Here is a 17257-nt window from a genome sequence, read left to right as displayed (position 1 = left end):
GTCAATTTCCATAAATGGAAATCAATTAATTTTTCAGATTTTGCAGACTCTGTTGTTTCCTCTTTTAGTGGTCTTCCGTCCACTTCTCTTGAAGACACTGCAGTTGAATAGCGTCCTTGCCTCTAATTTGGATTCTTTTGCTCCCTTGAAGTCTCGCTGTGTTTCTTTTGCTCGTTCTGTGGGGTAATCCTCATTTTTTTTAGGTTAGACTTTTCTTAGCTGTTCTGATTTTTATATCTTAGTTTGATTTTAATGTGTAATAGTTATGTGTGTGCTGGATCTTTTTTGTTTGTTTTATATACAGCGCCTTGAGAAACTGCTTTAAAGGTGCTATGTAAAAATAAAGTTATTATTATTGTTATTATTATTTCAACCTAACAGGAAGATGAGTGGCTGAAAAAGAGGATTTAGTCAGTGTAATCCCACCCGCCAGTAACCTCTTACCTACTGGCGGGTACTGGCTTTTACCGGACACTGCGCAGCAATGTAACAGGCAGCTCCACAATACAAACACAGTCCCCTCTCCCTACGTCTCTTCTTCTCCTGCTGTGAAAGACGGGACCTTCCCATCTGCATGGGTTCAGGATCTGGAAGAGAAAGCACAGTTTCACCAGAGATAGATGAAAAGTGGCCCTGTAGACTGACCGGCAAACCCTGAGGTGTCCGCTGGCCCCACCTCTGCAACCTGGTATCCACCGGAATAACCATGTCTATTAGGCTATCCACGCGGTAAGTAACTCCAAGGAATAGATTTCATCCTTGATAGAGTCTGAAAGCCCATATAAAAACATGTCCCATTGCGCCTCAGAATTCCAGCCACATTCCTCAGCCAAAGTGCGAAACTCAATAGAGTAGTCAGTTACAGTGCGATCACTATGACGCAGCTCTGCAAGGAGTCACGCTGCTTCTCTGCCAAAAGCAGCATGATCAAGCACCTTTTTTAGCTACTCTGAGAAGGATTGGAATGATGCACAACAAGGAAGCTTCTGCTCCCAAACAGTAGTTCCCCAGCTAGCCGCCCGTCCCGAGAGCAAAGTTATAACAAAAGCCACTTTAGATTCCTCAGAGGGAAACGATGAAGGTTGGAGCAAAATATACAAGGAACACTTGGCCAAGAATGAGCAACATAACTGGGGTTCACCTGAGTAAAACGCTGGAAGCGGAAGGCGGGGTTCCGAACAGTCTGATCCACAGGAGCCGGTGAATTGGACTTCGAAGGTTACTGAGTTGAGGCGGTCTCCACCTTCAGTTGCTGAAGCTGATTAGTTAACTCAGAAACCTGGGCAATCAGAGCCTGGACAGCATGACCCGTGGCCATCATTTGTTCCTCCTGGTGCTCCGTGTGTGTTGCTGTTAGACAGAAAATCTCTCAACTCCGCCACACTTGCTGGATCCATTCTGGTAGGTTTGATCCAATAGCAAGTGCAAAAGTGTTTATTAAGTGACAGCAAAACGAAACCAACAGCGACAGGAACTCCAGGTGAGAGAGAGAGAATGCGCACACAACACGCTCAGCCAGGAGTCCAAACAGCAGTGGGGTAATCCAAATGTGAGTGCAGTGTAAACCACAAAGACAGGACAAGAAACAGGAACAACGATGAGCTGATCGAGAGACAAGTCAAGATTAACGAACCGACACAATGCAAACACACAATGCAAACGCCAGCCTTATATAGGCAGCGCAAATGAGCTGCAGCTGTAGCGCTCTGATTAGACCGGAAGCTGCGGTTGCTACGCAACAGATGCACACACACCAGACAGAGTACAAAATGAACACACAGACCCATGGACCATGACAACTGGTGATTGTTCTTCTTATTTATTTATTTTTTTTTGTAAAACTACAATCCACTTTACAATCACATTTCCAACATATTCAGTTTAACCATCTTAACAGTACAGTTTTCTTATGTACAACATTCCTTTTATACATGTCTTCAGTAATATTATGTATGAAGAAATTCTATTAAATGAGACATAAATTTGTATAAAATATCAGCGAGACTATCATATTTATTCTACCGCTAGCATAGCATGTTTGCAATGAAGATCAAGTGTGCATACAACAAAAGCACATCAATAATCTCAATCTAATAAACCATTGTACATAGAATCACTGTTTAGTAAACAAACAAAAAAAAAATCTACACTTATGTACATATTTTTAAGGATTAAACTCTTAAATCAGCATGTTTGCTCTGGACTGCATACACTGAGAGAAAATGAAAATAAACTGGACCCTAAATATATAGTGCAGTACCTTAGGTGGCAGGTCAAAAACACAAAAAGATATATTCAACAGTTCAACACCTGAAAAAAAAAAACACATTAGTTAACTTAGTGTTAATATAAGATATGCCTTGCTCGTTAAAGTAATTTTAATTCAGTAGTTCAATAAGCTGAAATAGTAATTTGTTAATTGAAACAACAGGGCAGTTTACCATGGTAAAGTTTATGTTACTGCCATATTTTACAAGTAAATATTACTAGGTTAAACTGTTGTGCAAAAATCTGACAAAACACACACACAGACATATGATGTTTTAATAATGTTCGGGAGGAGCATAATCAGATAATCAACCAATTCGGCACAGGTGTAACTTGTCGAGTCGTATAAAGCCTACTTACCTCTATCATACGACAGTTTTCCGGCATTCGGTTTTGCTCCGTCGGCCATTATATCACAGACTCAACCTTTTCAGTACAACAACGAGACCTGTACTGGGGATTTTTCAGATCATCCATCGCAATCTGCCGGCTCTAGGTTCACTCCTTCTCCGCTAGTCACTGCCATCGAGCATCAAGCTTCACTGCAGCCGCCACTCTGCTCGACCAGCCACACGCTCTCCACAACACTGAGGCTTAACATCGCCTCCACTGGTGAGAGTTCCAGTTTCTTCCTCGACATCCTTGTATCATTCGGCCATGTCAATATATCCTCCACTCAGAAAGTGGACAGTATATACTGTTTAATTCCAACTAACCATTCTCGTGGAGGGTAAACAGAGCAGATCTGTACAATCTATTTTGTCACCCTGCAAATTAGCCAACCTCACTCTAAATCTACTGTAGCCGCCAACCCTGGTGAAAAAACCAGCATATGCTGGTAGGCATGTTTTGATGCTGGGATGCTGGTTAAGTATGTTTTGATGCTGTCTTAAGCTGGTCCTTAGCTGGTTTATGCTGGCCCTTAGCTGGTTCATGCTGGTCATATTGCTGGTCAAGGACCAGCATAAACCAGCAAAGGACCAGCATAAATCAGCTAAGGACCAGCATAAACCAGCAAAGGACCAGCTTGAACCAGCACCAAAACATACCTAACCAGCATCCCAGCATCAAAACATGCCTACCAACATATGCTGTTTTTTTCACCAGGGAAGGCGCCAATAGATCGAGCAAAGCCCCGAACTCACCTTGCTTGACACCACAATTGTCCCACACAAGACCTGGCTCCCCTCGAGTGCTGGGTCGCAGCAGCAGGCTTCAAACAAGCCTGGGCCGCACCACAGTTCTCACCACAGCAAAACTTCACTCGCTTCCTGCTTCGGTTCAACTTTTCACCGCGGCTCTTCCGGCCGCAGCGCCGCATGTAGACAGGCCTCCAGATCTCGTAGCAGTCGCTAGCAAATGTGTTAAAGTACAACTTATTTGCCAATCATTACAAGCGATGTAACACGTCCAGTGTAGACAGTGTCAGGTGTTATGGCAAATACAGTAGTATATAGCAATTTTTAAAAATACAGTAAGTCTCTATATGTAGTGTTCAGCAAATACAGTAGTATACAGCAATTTTAAAAAATACAGTAAGTCTCTGTATGCGGTGTTTGACTTCATAGAATATTCCCATGATGCAAAGGGAATTACAGTTATTTACTGTAAAGGGAATCTGCAGTGTGATACTGGGAGACATACAGTAAATAACTGTAGAAATTACAGAAATGTCTGACGCACAACTGTGGCTGAAGGCTACATGGTTACAATTTTATCTCTAATAGTATCGATCTTGGAGTTAAAGTAATTCATAAAGTCATCACTGCTATGCTGCTGGGAAATGCCAACATCTATTGATGCTTTAATTTTTAGTAATTTAGCCACTGTATTGAATAAATTCCTGAGATTGTGTTTGTTTGTTTTTCTAAAAGAGACAAAAAGTAATCAAATCTAGCAGTTTTTAAGTTTGTTTTTTTTTTCTGTTGGAGAAAGTACTTTCATGCAGTGCGAAATACCTGCAGTTTTGTTTTCTTCCAGCTGTGCTCCATTTTCCATCAGGAAAGGTCCCCGAGTTGGGATTCGAACACGGGTGCTGTATGTCGGCGTGCTGCCCACAAGGCTACCGGAAAGAAGTGGTGGTTCTGCCATATTTGTATAATTGTATCTGAGATATCATCGCTTTTCTGCAGAATTTTAACACCATTAACATCAATTCCATGTGACAGTATTAAATCTAGAGTATGATTACGACAATGAGTAGGTCCTGACACATGTTGCCTAACCCCAGTGGAGTTAAGAATGTTTATAAATGCTAATCCCAAAGCATATTTTTTCTTATCAATATGGATATTAAAATCACCAAAAATTAAGATTTTTATCTGTATTCAGCACTAACTCAGATAGAAAATCAGAAAATTCTTTGGTAAAGTCTGTATGGTGCCCTGGTGGCTGTATTCAGTAGCTAGTACAAACATCACCGTGATTGTTGAAGGATTCTGACTTACCACAGTTGTTTGGTGAACTCGTGAAAAATGGAGTGAGAGAGAAACAGAGCGAGAGAATGAAAAGGTAACGGTGATAAACAATAGAAACATGAACGACATGCTAAGAGGCTACCAGAACGCTAACATGCTGCACTAATATGTTAACATTATATAATATGATAATTAAGTTATATTTAGAAATTCAAACAACAGAGATTGATAGTAAGATACAGATTCCAACAGAAAAACAAAGCTACACAGAGCTAAAATCACAAACCACTCAGCAGCTGAGCTCATGAAAAGTTGACATTTTAGAGATACATGGTTCTCACAGGACAAGCGATACATCACAGTGATGCTACAAACAAATGATCTTACAGAATATGATGCAATTCTGTATAATAAACTACCTAATAGTATATACAGTAGTTAAAATTAGCTCAACCTTACACATCTACAGGGGAAGGGGAAGTAAAATACATGTTTAAAGTGTAATTCTAGTTAAAAATTCTTAACGTCCATGTAATAAACAGCAGGCAGGATGGCAAAACTCTTTTCCACATGTGTGGAAAATTATATTTAGATGTAATCAGGCTCTGTGGACAACAAAGGACGCCTCTGTTAAGATAACAACACTACCTCTTGTGGAGAGGGGGATTAACATTAACATACCGTAACCCCTATGCAGGAGGGTTGCTTTATTCTCATTCAAACTTATCATTTGCAGAAGGCAGGATAATAACTTAAGCATTTCATGGATCAAAGAATGATCCATGTAGTCTGATCATATGTCTTTATTGTTGAGACTTAAGTGTGAATGATCATTCACTACCTCAGATGGACCAAACTGGTTTTGCCACAAGGGAAGGACACATCTTTACATGCGTTTACACAAAATGGACACATATTCGATTAAGCCTTTATCATATCAATTTACAGAACTGTATATACTTAATGATTGCTATGTGTGATACAACAATGTATGCAACATTACCTATTAAGGTATATACTGTATATATGAATGCATGGGTCAGTGCTCAGCATTACCCATTGATGTTTGGTCTTCATATTTTCAGCACAATGTGTAAGATAATCTGGAATTGGTTTGGAAAGTTAATAACGCATAGGAAAAACTTTAAAGACATTGTTTAAACATGTAAGCTATGCAAATAGACCTCATAACAGAGAGGCCATACCAATACCATACCATACCATACCATACCAAAACGCTGGATCTGAAAGGCACCAACTTGCGAATCCCACCCTCTCAGGGAAAGATTAAAAGGTTCTCTTAAAGACAAAGAAGTGTGCTAAGTTTCATTATCCTAAGTGATGCTGTGCTAACGCGAACATGTGAACAATGCGGCAAGCCAAAACCTACAGTCATGGCCAAAAATATCGGCACCCTTGCAATCCTCTCAGAAAATTGTTCCAATTGCAAATGTTTTGGTGTTCACATGCTTATTGTTTTTGTTTGCACTGCAATAACACAAAAAACAGAGAAGAAAAGTCAAACTTGATAAAAGTTCACACAAAACTCAAAAATGGACTGGAAAAAATTATTGGCACCTTGTCAAAATGTAATGATCAGTTTAATGAATGGCAAGTTGAAGTGAGAACCAAAGTGCAGCTTTATTTAAACAAGTGTGAAATCCAAAATCCAAACATAATCCAAACAGAGACAAGACTTGTCTTGACTTGACTTGACGTGGCATGAACAGAAACATAAACTCACCAAACAGCAGGATTACAACGTCAATACACGACAAAGAACAATGGCTACATGAGGGCTATATTTACCAAATAATGAGGGTCACATGACAGAAACCAACCAATGAGCTATCAATGACTAAGACCACCAATCAGAACAAGACACATAAACAAAGCAGGAATACATGAGGAACAAGGGAATCACAAGACTGGGGGTGCTTCTCATTTCTTATTTGTGCATCCTCATTTTCTTTCCTTGCTACCTTTCCTCACATCTTAGCTCCACCCCATCAGGATGCGAGGGAAGGACACAAGGAAAAGATGCGAGGATGAAGGAATCAAAGGATGAACGCTGCAATATTCTTGACCACGCAAGCATCACTTCAAAGCGTCATCAGCCGCACTAAAGGGATCTGCCCATATGTTGTTAAAGTTTGTTATTTAAGGCATTCATAATAAATATGAATAAAGCAAGATGCCCTGTTTAATGATATATGACATTATTTAAACTGCAAAGGTAAAATAAAAATGAACATTATTACGACAGATGTGAAGGTGGAGAAGAATTTATATGTGTGTCACGTTTAGTCGATAAAACACTTCTGCAAAGGATACACCTGTGTATCCTCGCTCATGACTAATCAGGAAGCCTCCTCACTCCTCGATCCTCACCTACTCGCGGTGTAATTAGAGAATTGAGATGTCCTACAAGATGGCTAAACTCGACTGGTTTCCAGGTCATAGGATGGAGGACGGAGGAGCGAGGAGACAAGGAGGGATACTGAGAAGCACCCAAGGACCATGGCAAAACTTCAAAATAAGAGACATGAACAACAAACAAAACCCAAACCCTATGTTACAAAATTGTATGAAATAATTGCTTTTCATGTGATGCTCCTGTAATTTGTATTTAGACACACCTGTGGCAAGTAACAGGTGTGGGCAATATAGTAATCACACTTGAAACCAGTTAAAATGGAGAAAAGTTGACTCAACCTTTGTGTTGTGTGTCACACTGAGCATGGAGAAAAGAAAGAAGTGTAAAGAGTTGTCTGTGGATTTGAGAGAAAAAATTGTGGAAAAACATGGACAATCTCAAGGCTACAAGTCCATCTTCAGAGATCTTAATGTTCCTGTGTCCACTGTGCGCAATATCATCAAGAGGTTTACAGCCCATGGCACTGTAGCAAACCTCCCTGGATGTGGACGAAAGAGCAAAATAAATGAAAAATTACAACGAAGGATTGTTCAAATGTTGGATAATAAAGGACATCATGGCACCATTTACAGAAAAAGAAATGAGGCCTTCAAAGAAAAGAACACAGTTCCTACAGTCAAACATGGTGGAGGTTCAAAGATAATTTGGGGTTGCTTTTGCTTTCTGTGTGAATGGTATCATGAAATCTGATGATCAGCAAAGAATTTTGGGGCGGTGTCAGAAAGCTGCATCTCCACCATTGGTCATGGGTCTTCCAGCAGGACAATGACCCGAAACACACTTCAAAAAACACTCAGAAATGGTTACAAACAAAGCACTGAAGAGTTCTGAAATGGCCAGCAATGAGTCCAGATCTGAATCCCATACAACACCTATGGAGTGTCTCAATACAGCAGTTGGGAGGAGGCATCCTTCAAATCTGAATCACCAGGAGCAGTTTGCAAAAGAATGTGTGTAAGAAACTCATTCATGGTTACAGGAAGCAATTGATTTCAGTTATTTTTTTCCAAAGGGGGTGCTACCAAATATTAAGTTAAGGGTGCCAATAATTTTGTCCAGTGCATTTTTTGGGTTCTATGTGGAATTGTATCAGATTTGACTTTTCTTCTCTGTTTTTTGTGTTGTTCCAATGCAAACAAACAAACAATAAATAAATAAATAAACATGTACCAAAACATTTGCAACTGCAACAGTTTTCTGACAGAAGGGTTGCATTTTCTGACAGAATTATCAAGGTTGCCGATATTTTTGGCCATGACTGTAAGCTGTTAGGCTAAGTTGTTCTAAGGAGAAACAAGGAAGTTGGCCAATAAGGCACTATTAAAAAGGCAAGACCCTTGTTGACGGACCTTGGCCAGGACTAAATTTTCCTAAATTTTTCGGGCTACTTTGGGGTGAAGTTTCCATTCCCTGTGTGTCACAGCTTGTCTGGACAGCGAGTCTGCTCCTACATTCATATGGGGACAGGAACTTGCCTCTGGGGACTGGCCCTTGCATGAAATTCCCTGGCTCTAAGCCACAAGTGAAATGATCTCATGCGCAAGTGCCCAAAGGTTTCACATTGATGCAGATGCCACAAGACATAGAACCATCAAAAAATATTAGACAGTAACGTTCTGGACTGGCCTGATATTCTTCGGGGTGTTTACAATGGATTTGACACGTGCAAACGACAGCTGTGCCTGCATTGTGATCGGATTGCATACAACCCCTAAAATACGTTGTACTTTGGGCAAAAGAGTGAACGCTGTACTTAGCATTGAGTCTCAACCTCAAAGACTTCAGATAATCGAGGACACCCTGATGGTGAAGCACCATTGACCATTCTTAGGTCAGCTCCCTCTTTGGCTGTTGAGTCCAGTGAGCCACTTGCCACAAAGTGGTGTACGATTCACCACACTCTCCTTTTAGGCTTCTCGGCTCAGAGGAGGATTGAGTGGCTGACAACCCTACCACTTCAGAAACTTGTCGAAAGCATCCTCGTGCCTCTTTGCCTCCCGGAACTGACGACTGTGTTGACAGGGTCACTAAATGGGCTGGAAGACAACACTGGACCATCAAGGAAGAACACCTTGTTCCTGTCCTTGATGCCTGTGAGGTTAAGTCACAGGTGCCTCTCTGTGGGGACCATAGCAGCCATAGTATGGCCGATGACGCGAGCCGTCTAATAGCTATCCTCAAACAGCAATTTCTTAGGCAAGGGTTAATTTGAAAATGTGTCTGTCATAATTCTGAAAAATGGAAACAAATATGTGATGCAGTAATGGGCCTTCAGTGTTTGTTACAAGAAAAATACCACCTTAAACACATTCTTTTCTTTATTATCTTTTTCGATTGATTACAATTATTTGTTATATTAACAAGTATAATCATTAAATACAATTCAAAGTGCTTTTGAAGCTAGGCATGCTTCTCCATATAAAATGGTTTCTTGTCACAAATGGAATTGGCATGCCATGTTCAGTGACCATGAAATATAGAGACTTCATGTCCTCTGTCTAAAAGACAACTATGAAACATTTGTTGGGTATAAAAGAAGGACTTGCCATAGAAACTAGAATATTCTGATGTCTGCAAAACATGTATTTATGTATTTTGAAAACATGAAAAGATCCCTGCACAACACAAATCACATTATATACATGATTCAAACTTGTTACTTCTGATACATTTTTGAGTAACATAAAGCTTTGTTTTATAAGTAACATCCCAAAAGAATGACAAAAGACGTAAAACATTAAATAATATATTTCAAAGCACTAAATGCAAAAATCTTCCCCTTTAGATATTAAATCAGTAGGGGTTTTATTGTATGGAATATTGTGCATGCTTTAATTTGTACACCTATCATTTCTGTGTGATGGCAGTGTAATTAACACAACCATGATGTATAAATGGTAAATAAAATTATTATTATTATTATTAAATAATAAGAACTTAATATGTAATTTTATTATCATATTATATAGCACCAAAATATAATAATCACTCTAGACCACTTTCATTTTTCATATTATTTTCATCACATTCAGAATTGGAACATTCATTTAGTCACTGCTCTCTAAAATATCAAAATCAGGTATGTCTGATAAATATTTGCATTGCTATTTGTGTTGCCAAATTTTAAGGGATATGTCCTTTGAATAATGCTTTTGTGCTCTGTTTCCAAAAATAAATGCAGTAAGAGGGTGTTTGATAAAATTTAACTGATCAGTTGTCATTTTTCCCTGGGGAATAACACTGAAAGAATATTAAACATGCCGTCCTTGCTACTGAGACACAGAATAGATCATTTTTACAAGCTTAGCCTTACTTTGTCCCCTGCTACAATTAAACAATACTGAGAACACACACACAAACAGACAGACAGACAGACAGACAGACAGATAGATAGATAGATAGATAGAAATCAGAGACAGTTATTAGAAAGAACTTTTACAACAATTCATCTTCATCAAAGTTCATTAATGTTAAAGGAATTAAAATGCATGAACAGAATCTGCTTCACATTCATTATAGATTAATTTTGGCAACTGAATAGGACAGCTGGGTGATAGGAGTATCTACTCTAATTGACAGCTGTTATATAAAAGAAATAAAAATGTGTTCTTCTTACTGCATACTGCACAGTATAGAATATATATGGCCTGCTATGTGAAACTGTTCGTAGTATTTTTATATTCTGTAATATTCTGTATTTTTGTGGCAACCTTGCTGTTGTATTTTCAGTTTAGTAAGAGGCATTCCATCATCCTAATTATTTGTCATCCAATTTGTATAATCTAAGAATGGATCAAGAAAGAGATTTCAAACATCACATACATTGTTAATATTACTTTGGTTTCATTCATCACTGAGGAAAAAGAAAGTCAAGTTGATCACATTACATTGTGGGATATAGTATGTCTTCCAGATACAGTGTTAAACATATACAGCACATTATGAGTGTTTCGTGGTCATTTCACTGCTGCACTTAAATCCAACTTTTTAATTCTATCCTGTTTCAGTTATTAAAAGAATTAATATGTAATAAATATTCTGATTATTTACTCACCCCATGACTGATTTTTAAAATGTATATGCTGTTATTTATTTTGTGGCTTTCAAAAGGGGAAGATTCTTCACACTTTTAAATCCAGCAAGACATCTTGTACATCCAGCAAGCCAAGTTTCCATCCAGTTTTTTTTTGCGATGTTTTATTATCGACAAACCCCTTTTCTCGACAAAAAGTGTTTCATAACAAATATTTGCACCATTTGAACTGTCGATATAGAATATATGTGCTAAGGTTAAACGGAAAAAGATTGTGTCGACACATGAGAAATTTTATTGATAAATGGCATTTCCATCAGCTATATTGGTAAAAATTTTAAAGCGCTAAATATTTTTTTGCTAAAAATCTTTGGATGGAAACCTGTCTACTGAAAAGGCGAAGAGAAGGGTTGGTATTCCAGAAAGCAAGATTAACTTAGTTAATTAACCCAGACCTTGCTTTCTCGAGGTATATATATATTATATATTGCATATATACTTATATGTGTTGTAATGATATAGAGTATTCTGTGCAATCGCACAATATGACACCCACTAGATTATCGTCAAGCATGCACTGATAGCCCTGAAGTAAATTAACCCTGAAACATAACCTACTCTGGAGCATGTTATGTTCAGAGAATAAGCGGCTATGGCTACTTGCATACTGTAAAAGTTACTTTTGTTTTTGGAATCGAAAGCTGAGTTTATCCGCTTTCTTACCCTTAAACATCCCCAGGTATGTCAAATAACCTGCTTTCTGGAATACCCTCCAGTAGATTCTTCAGAATTATTTTATTTGGCATTAAAAAATAACAGCATGGGTTTGGGTGACATAATGACAGAATTCTCATTTTTTGAATAAACTATTCCCTTAAATGAGTTGTCATTTTGGTACATTGCTGTGGTGATAACAGAAGTGATTCATTTTCTTACATTTCTAATCAACCCAAAGATATGAAATGTCAGTTCATGAAAACCTGAATGAGGGATGAGTGAGGGAAATAATGAAAAGGGAGATAAAGATGATAATGTTCCCCCCGCTTTGGTTACCCATCTGTAGGTGTGATAGGGAGTGCAAGGTGTTTCCCTTGCCTGTGGCCCAAAATGCTGGGATAGGCTCCCATCCTCCTGCGACCCTACAGAGGATAACCAGTTCGAAGAATGGATAGATAGAAAAAGATGATCAAACAAGCAAACAAAAAGAACAGAAAATATATCAGGCTGAGATCATATGGCAGAATAGTTGGATTGAGAAATTAAAAACAAGAAAAAATAAGAAAAAATAAGTACTTTGCTAAAATAAAGTGGCAAAACCATTGTACAGTGATGAGGCACTAATATCATAGTACTTTATCAATGCAATAAAAAAATATATATATTGTACTGTGATTAAAAACCATATAGGGATTATGTCAGTTATTAATGCATGTGGTTTTAAAGATGTAAAGGAAGCATTTTAAAACAGCATAGGTTAAAGGACACAAAATGAACAAACCATTACGGAAGACGAGGTAAAATGAAATATAAAGTGAGTAAAAGACGAACTGCAGTGTGAAATGCAGAGGGGATGTCTGTGGCAAAGACTGTCAATGTCATGAGCCAACGATCTCTGGTAGCTCAAGTGCAGCAGGTCTATATTTAATGTCAGGTTTCCATGGACAGCCAGTTGGTCCACAGAAATATTTAATAAGGGTTCATATTTGGTCTAATTGCCTTACCCAAACCCAGTTTAACTGATCCTCCTAGATTGCCCCCACTGCTTCCATTTTATGTTTGCATCATCAGAGTTGCAGCGGTTTAACTCTGTTGTTAGGTAATGACTGCTCAATAAAAGATGCTGAAATGGATGGATTCTGTTGCTTGCTTGCCTCACTTTTGTATTTTGGAATTGGAAAATGTGGTCTTATTTCCAAAGGTCCAGCACAGGACATGACTGTTTGTCATGAATGAAATACAACAGGTGTGCACCAAAAGTGCAAGTATGAAAACTCCCTAAGTAGCGAGTTTTAGTGGACAAAGTGAACTGAAAAACAACAGGGTAGCAGAGATTACATTTGTGAAGTCAGTACAGACTATATAACAAATTAATTTGTTGATATATGATAAGTAAATCATTTTCTTTTTAGATAAAGGATAATATAGTGACTGGAATAACACCACAAATGTATGTGATGCAACTTCAGAGTGTTGACAGCTTCTCTGAATATAATGAGAGCAGTATTTGATTCGTTAAAATGTGCCACTCAGATCTGATGTACACAGAGTGTTACCCCAGGCTGTGTATGGTTGCTGAGCAATGCAGACAGCCACTTTAATTTAGAACAGTGGTTCTCAATACTTTTCCAGGAGACCTGACAAGACTTCACATTTTGGATGTCTTCATTCTGTGGGAACAAGGTTCCGAGGGGTCAGAGTTTGGAATTAGATCTGTCCATTTTCTAATAAATAAGATTCTATTTTAATATTTGCACTGGGGTATATTCAATCAATCAATCAATATATATATATATATATATATATATATCATCAATAGACTGATTGATTGAATATGCCCCACTGCAAATATTAAAGGAGAACTCCGCTTCCAGAACAACAATTTACAAATAATTTACTCAACCCCTTGTCATCCAAGATGTTCATGTCTTTCTGTCTTCAGTCGTAAAGAAATTATGTTTTTTGAGGAAAACATTTCAGGATTTTTCTTCATATAATGGACTTCAATTGTGCCCCCGATTTTGAACTTCCAAAATGTAGTTTAAATGCAGCTTCAAAAGGCCTCTAAACGATCATAACCGAGGAAGAATTTTTTTCGAAAAATAAAAATTTGTATACTTTTTAAGCACAAAAGCTTGTGTAGCACAGACTCTGGAATGCGCGTTCTTGAATGATTTGTTAATTTTGAACGGATTTGTCATAGTACAGTGTCAAAAAGAAATACATTTTGTTCTGCCATTCTAATTCCTCTGTACGCGATACGTGGCAAAGCAACAGTACATAGCAAAATTCCACACTAGCTGTTAACGTGCATGCACACCTGCTACTGAATCAACAGAAAACAATATAAAGGAAATTAATTTGGGATTTCATTCCAAGATTACAGATTTAAGAATGAAACCTCTTAAAAAAGAATTTTAGTTTGAGATCAAATTCTTACTGCTATTTGGGTAAGGAAGCCCTTACAAAAACATTTACAAGAGGTACCTCAGTATATATAATGGCACTGAATAATTATGACTTCTGTGTACAATGATTTTTACTTTTACTTGCCATGCTACTTTTCATTAAAGAGAGATTCTTGCAGTAACAAATTATATACAAATTGTCCAGGCTCCAACTTGCCAATACTGATATTAAGTAATTAAATTAAGTATAACTAATCAGAAAGCAGCAGTTGTAACTCTGCTTAATGAAAGAGAAAAATAAAACGTGTCTGTCAATTCACTGGAATGTTGAAGTGTCAGTCAAGTGTGGTTCACACCACACTGATGTGGTGCGGGGTCAGAGGGGTGTGAGCCTTGTGGGGGTCTCTATTAGTCATACTGGTCCCTCAGTCATGCCCTCCAGAGGCAGGGTGGTGGCATTATCAGTGGGCAGAGGTTGATCCTGGGAGGTTGGCATGTTGTGGGTAGTTGCTACAGCCAGACTAGCGTATGGCAGGTGGCAGTCTATGTCCAGGATGGGTGGGTAGTGCTGCCGATAACAGATGTACGCGAAGAAGAGGCCAACCAATCCCCCAACAAAAGCATCTGTTAGGAAAAATTAAGGTTCACTAAGTAAGACACAGTCTCAATAAATTTGCAAGCAGGACTTTCGTCCATCAATCCATTCATCCATACAGCTTTTTAACAATCTGTCTTTAATATAATATTGTTTTCATTCTGTTATTGTTTTTATTCCCATGAATAATTCAAATAAACCACAAAGAGGATGGGTTGTATTTTACAGCAAACAAAGTTTTCATCAACAAAGGCATCATTTACCCTAAGGTTATGCTATATCTAATTGTGGCTCTACTGAACTGAACATTTTAGTGCCCAGAGAAGATAATGTTTTGCCACTGACATAGGATTCTTCAGCAAACACGATTCACCTAATGGCTTCTGGCATTTAATGCCACCTTGAGAGGAAGTATTTATGCACCACCATTGTGGGGTTTTTTTATAAGAGCTGTACTGCACCCAGACACACAGCTGTACAAGCAAACCACAAAGCAATTTCATTCCCAAAAAGTGAGGATTAAAATAAAATCAAATGACTGAAAAGAAAATTTGAGGATAGACTGATAAATTGCCCCTGGAACAAAACCACACTCATTAGATCAGCATGCTACAGGGCAAGCTTGTATGAGTCCACAGCTTGTATTTACTTGGGACCAGATTGGAACAATCATGTTTAATGGCCCATGCCACTATTGTTCATATTAGTTCTGTTCTACTACCCAGCAGGCCTCAGGGGACAGGTTCATATAAAGTCACACCAATAAGTAAGTTTGCAGTTGTTTGTCTGTTGTAAGGTGTCCTGCGAAGTGACAAGGAAATAAATAAATATGTACATATAACCAAATTAAGTGGTAATATGCTTATGTCATGATGCGATAATATCTCGATATGAAGTCCACAAAGCAACATTTATGAAACAAACAAACCAAAAAGTTGTGATATACGGTCTCAGTCTAAAATACATTCACACTGGTGTTTTAGGAAGCCAAACAGATTAGAATGTAATAATAATAACAATTTTATATTATTGTTATTTCTATGACAGTAATATTCATATATTGTAAAATTCTTACAATCACAAGTGCAACTATACCGTAAAATAAATGAAAATGAATATTTCATAAGTATATTATTTTTGCTTTACACTACAGCAGGGGTGGCGAACGTCGGTGCTGGAGAGCCGCAGCCCTGCATAGTTTTCAACCCTAATCAAACGCACCTGAACAAACTAATCAAGGTCTGAAGGGTTACTAGAACGCAACAGGTAGATGAGTTTTAATTAGGGTTGGAGCTGAACTCTCCAGGACCGGAGTTTGCCACCCCTGCACTACAGTAAGAAATTACAATACTTCTTTCCTAATTTTTACACTTGAATTTGGACTATAGTAACGTTGCCCATTTAAACTGCTAGCAGTCAGCAATTCACACTGCACTATTAAGCTTTTATTTTGATGGAAACGTCAGTAGAGCCTTTATTTTGATGTAAAACTCCAGCTTCATTGAAAACAGGTCTACAAACACTAATCTCACTACAAATCTATTGAACTGCTGTAATCATACAATCATTGCTGTGAAAATAAAGTGTTAACTGGTGGCAATTGCATTCCCAAATGGGCGCTAAACTCACAACACATACAATAAATGAGTTCACTGCATTCACTGTGAACTGAGCTGTTCTGAGGCACTAAAAACACCAGTTCACGAGTTGATCACCTGAACAGATTTGATGAAGGGATTAAGCCATTTTGTGCTTTCGGTTTTAGTTAATTTGACAGATACTGTGCCAAAGCATAATGGCCCAAAACACAATTTTAAACACTTTTTATGTGAGAATAAGAAGTTTAAATTAAATATATTTAAAAACTACCAATCACTAAAAAGACCAATCGTTTCATATCGTCATGTGACCATGATGATATCGAGACAGTTTTGCTACCACAATACAACAAAATTAATAATACCGTTACATCCCTATTATTTATTGCTTAGCAACATCAAATCTAGGACATGCACACTTTTCTGGAGATAATTAACAGGGCCAGCTGCTTATATGCTGGAAAATTCCAAATTCTTATCATTAATTTGAAGGATATCACTTTTTTAATTCTCTCTGTAGTTTAAAGTCAGAAATTAACAAGGAGAAAAATAAACAATGATGTACATAGTAAATAGTAACTTTTTAAAATGCTGTCATAGCACAGAGGAATATTTCAGCCAGAAATAATAATGACTTTCACTCTTACGTGAAACACAAAAAGAGATACACTGCTCACACTTACAGTTTTCACACTGCTTTTGTCCACAATAAAAGAGAATGGGTACAAGGCTGTGGAGCTTTATGCAACTTGTCCATATATTTTAGGTATTCTAAATTCATATA

General features: G+C 37.9%; 2 protein-coding genes across 3 annotated transcripts in view; one reads left to right on the top strand and one right to left on the bottom strand.

The window, feature by feature from the left end:
* LOC127175580 (uncharacterized) overlaps nucleotides 1-17257 on the top strand; it is a 106819-nt gene that overhangs the window by 61047 nt on the left and 28515 nt on the right. The window lies entirely within an intron of this gene.
* The window catches only part of plpp4 (phospholipid phosphatase 4), a 230496-nt gene continuing 222936 nt past the window's right edge, over nucleotides 9698-17257 (bottom strand). For both annotated transcript variants that reach the window (XM_051126733.1, XM_051126734.1), the window contains one exon: nucleotides 9698-14904. In XM_051126733.1, the coding sequence (XP_050982690.1) occupies nucleotides 14693-14904 (212 nt within the window). In that variant the 3' untranslated portion in view covers nucleotides 9698-14692. The remainder of the gene's footprint in view (nucleotides 14905-17257) is intronic.

Source organism: Labeo rohita, chromosome 13, assembly GCF_022985175.1.
Source record: "Labeo rohita strain BAU-BD-2019 chromosome 13, IGBB_LRoh.1.0, whole genome shotgun sequence".
Lineage (NCBI taxonomy): Eukaryota > Metazoa > Chordata > Actinopteri > Cypriniformes > Cyprinidae > Labeo > Labeo rohita.
This window is presented reverse-complemented; position numbering and strand designations above follow the sequence as displayed.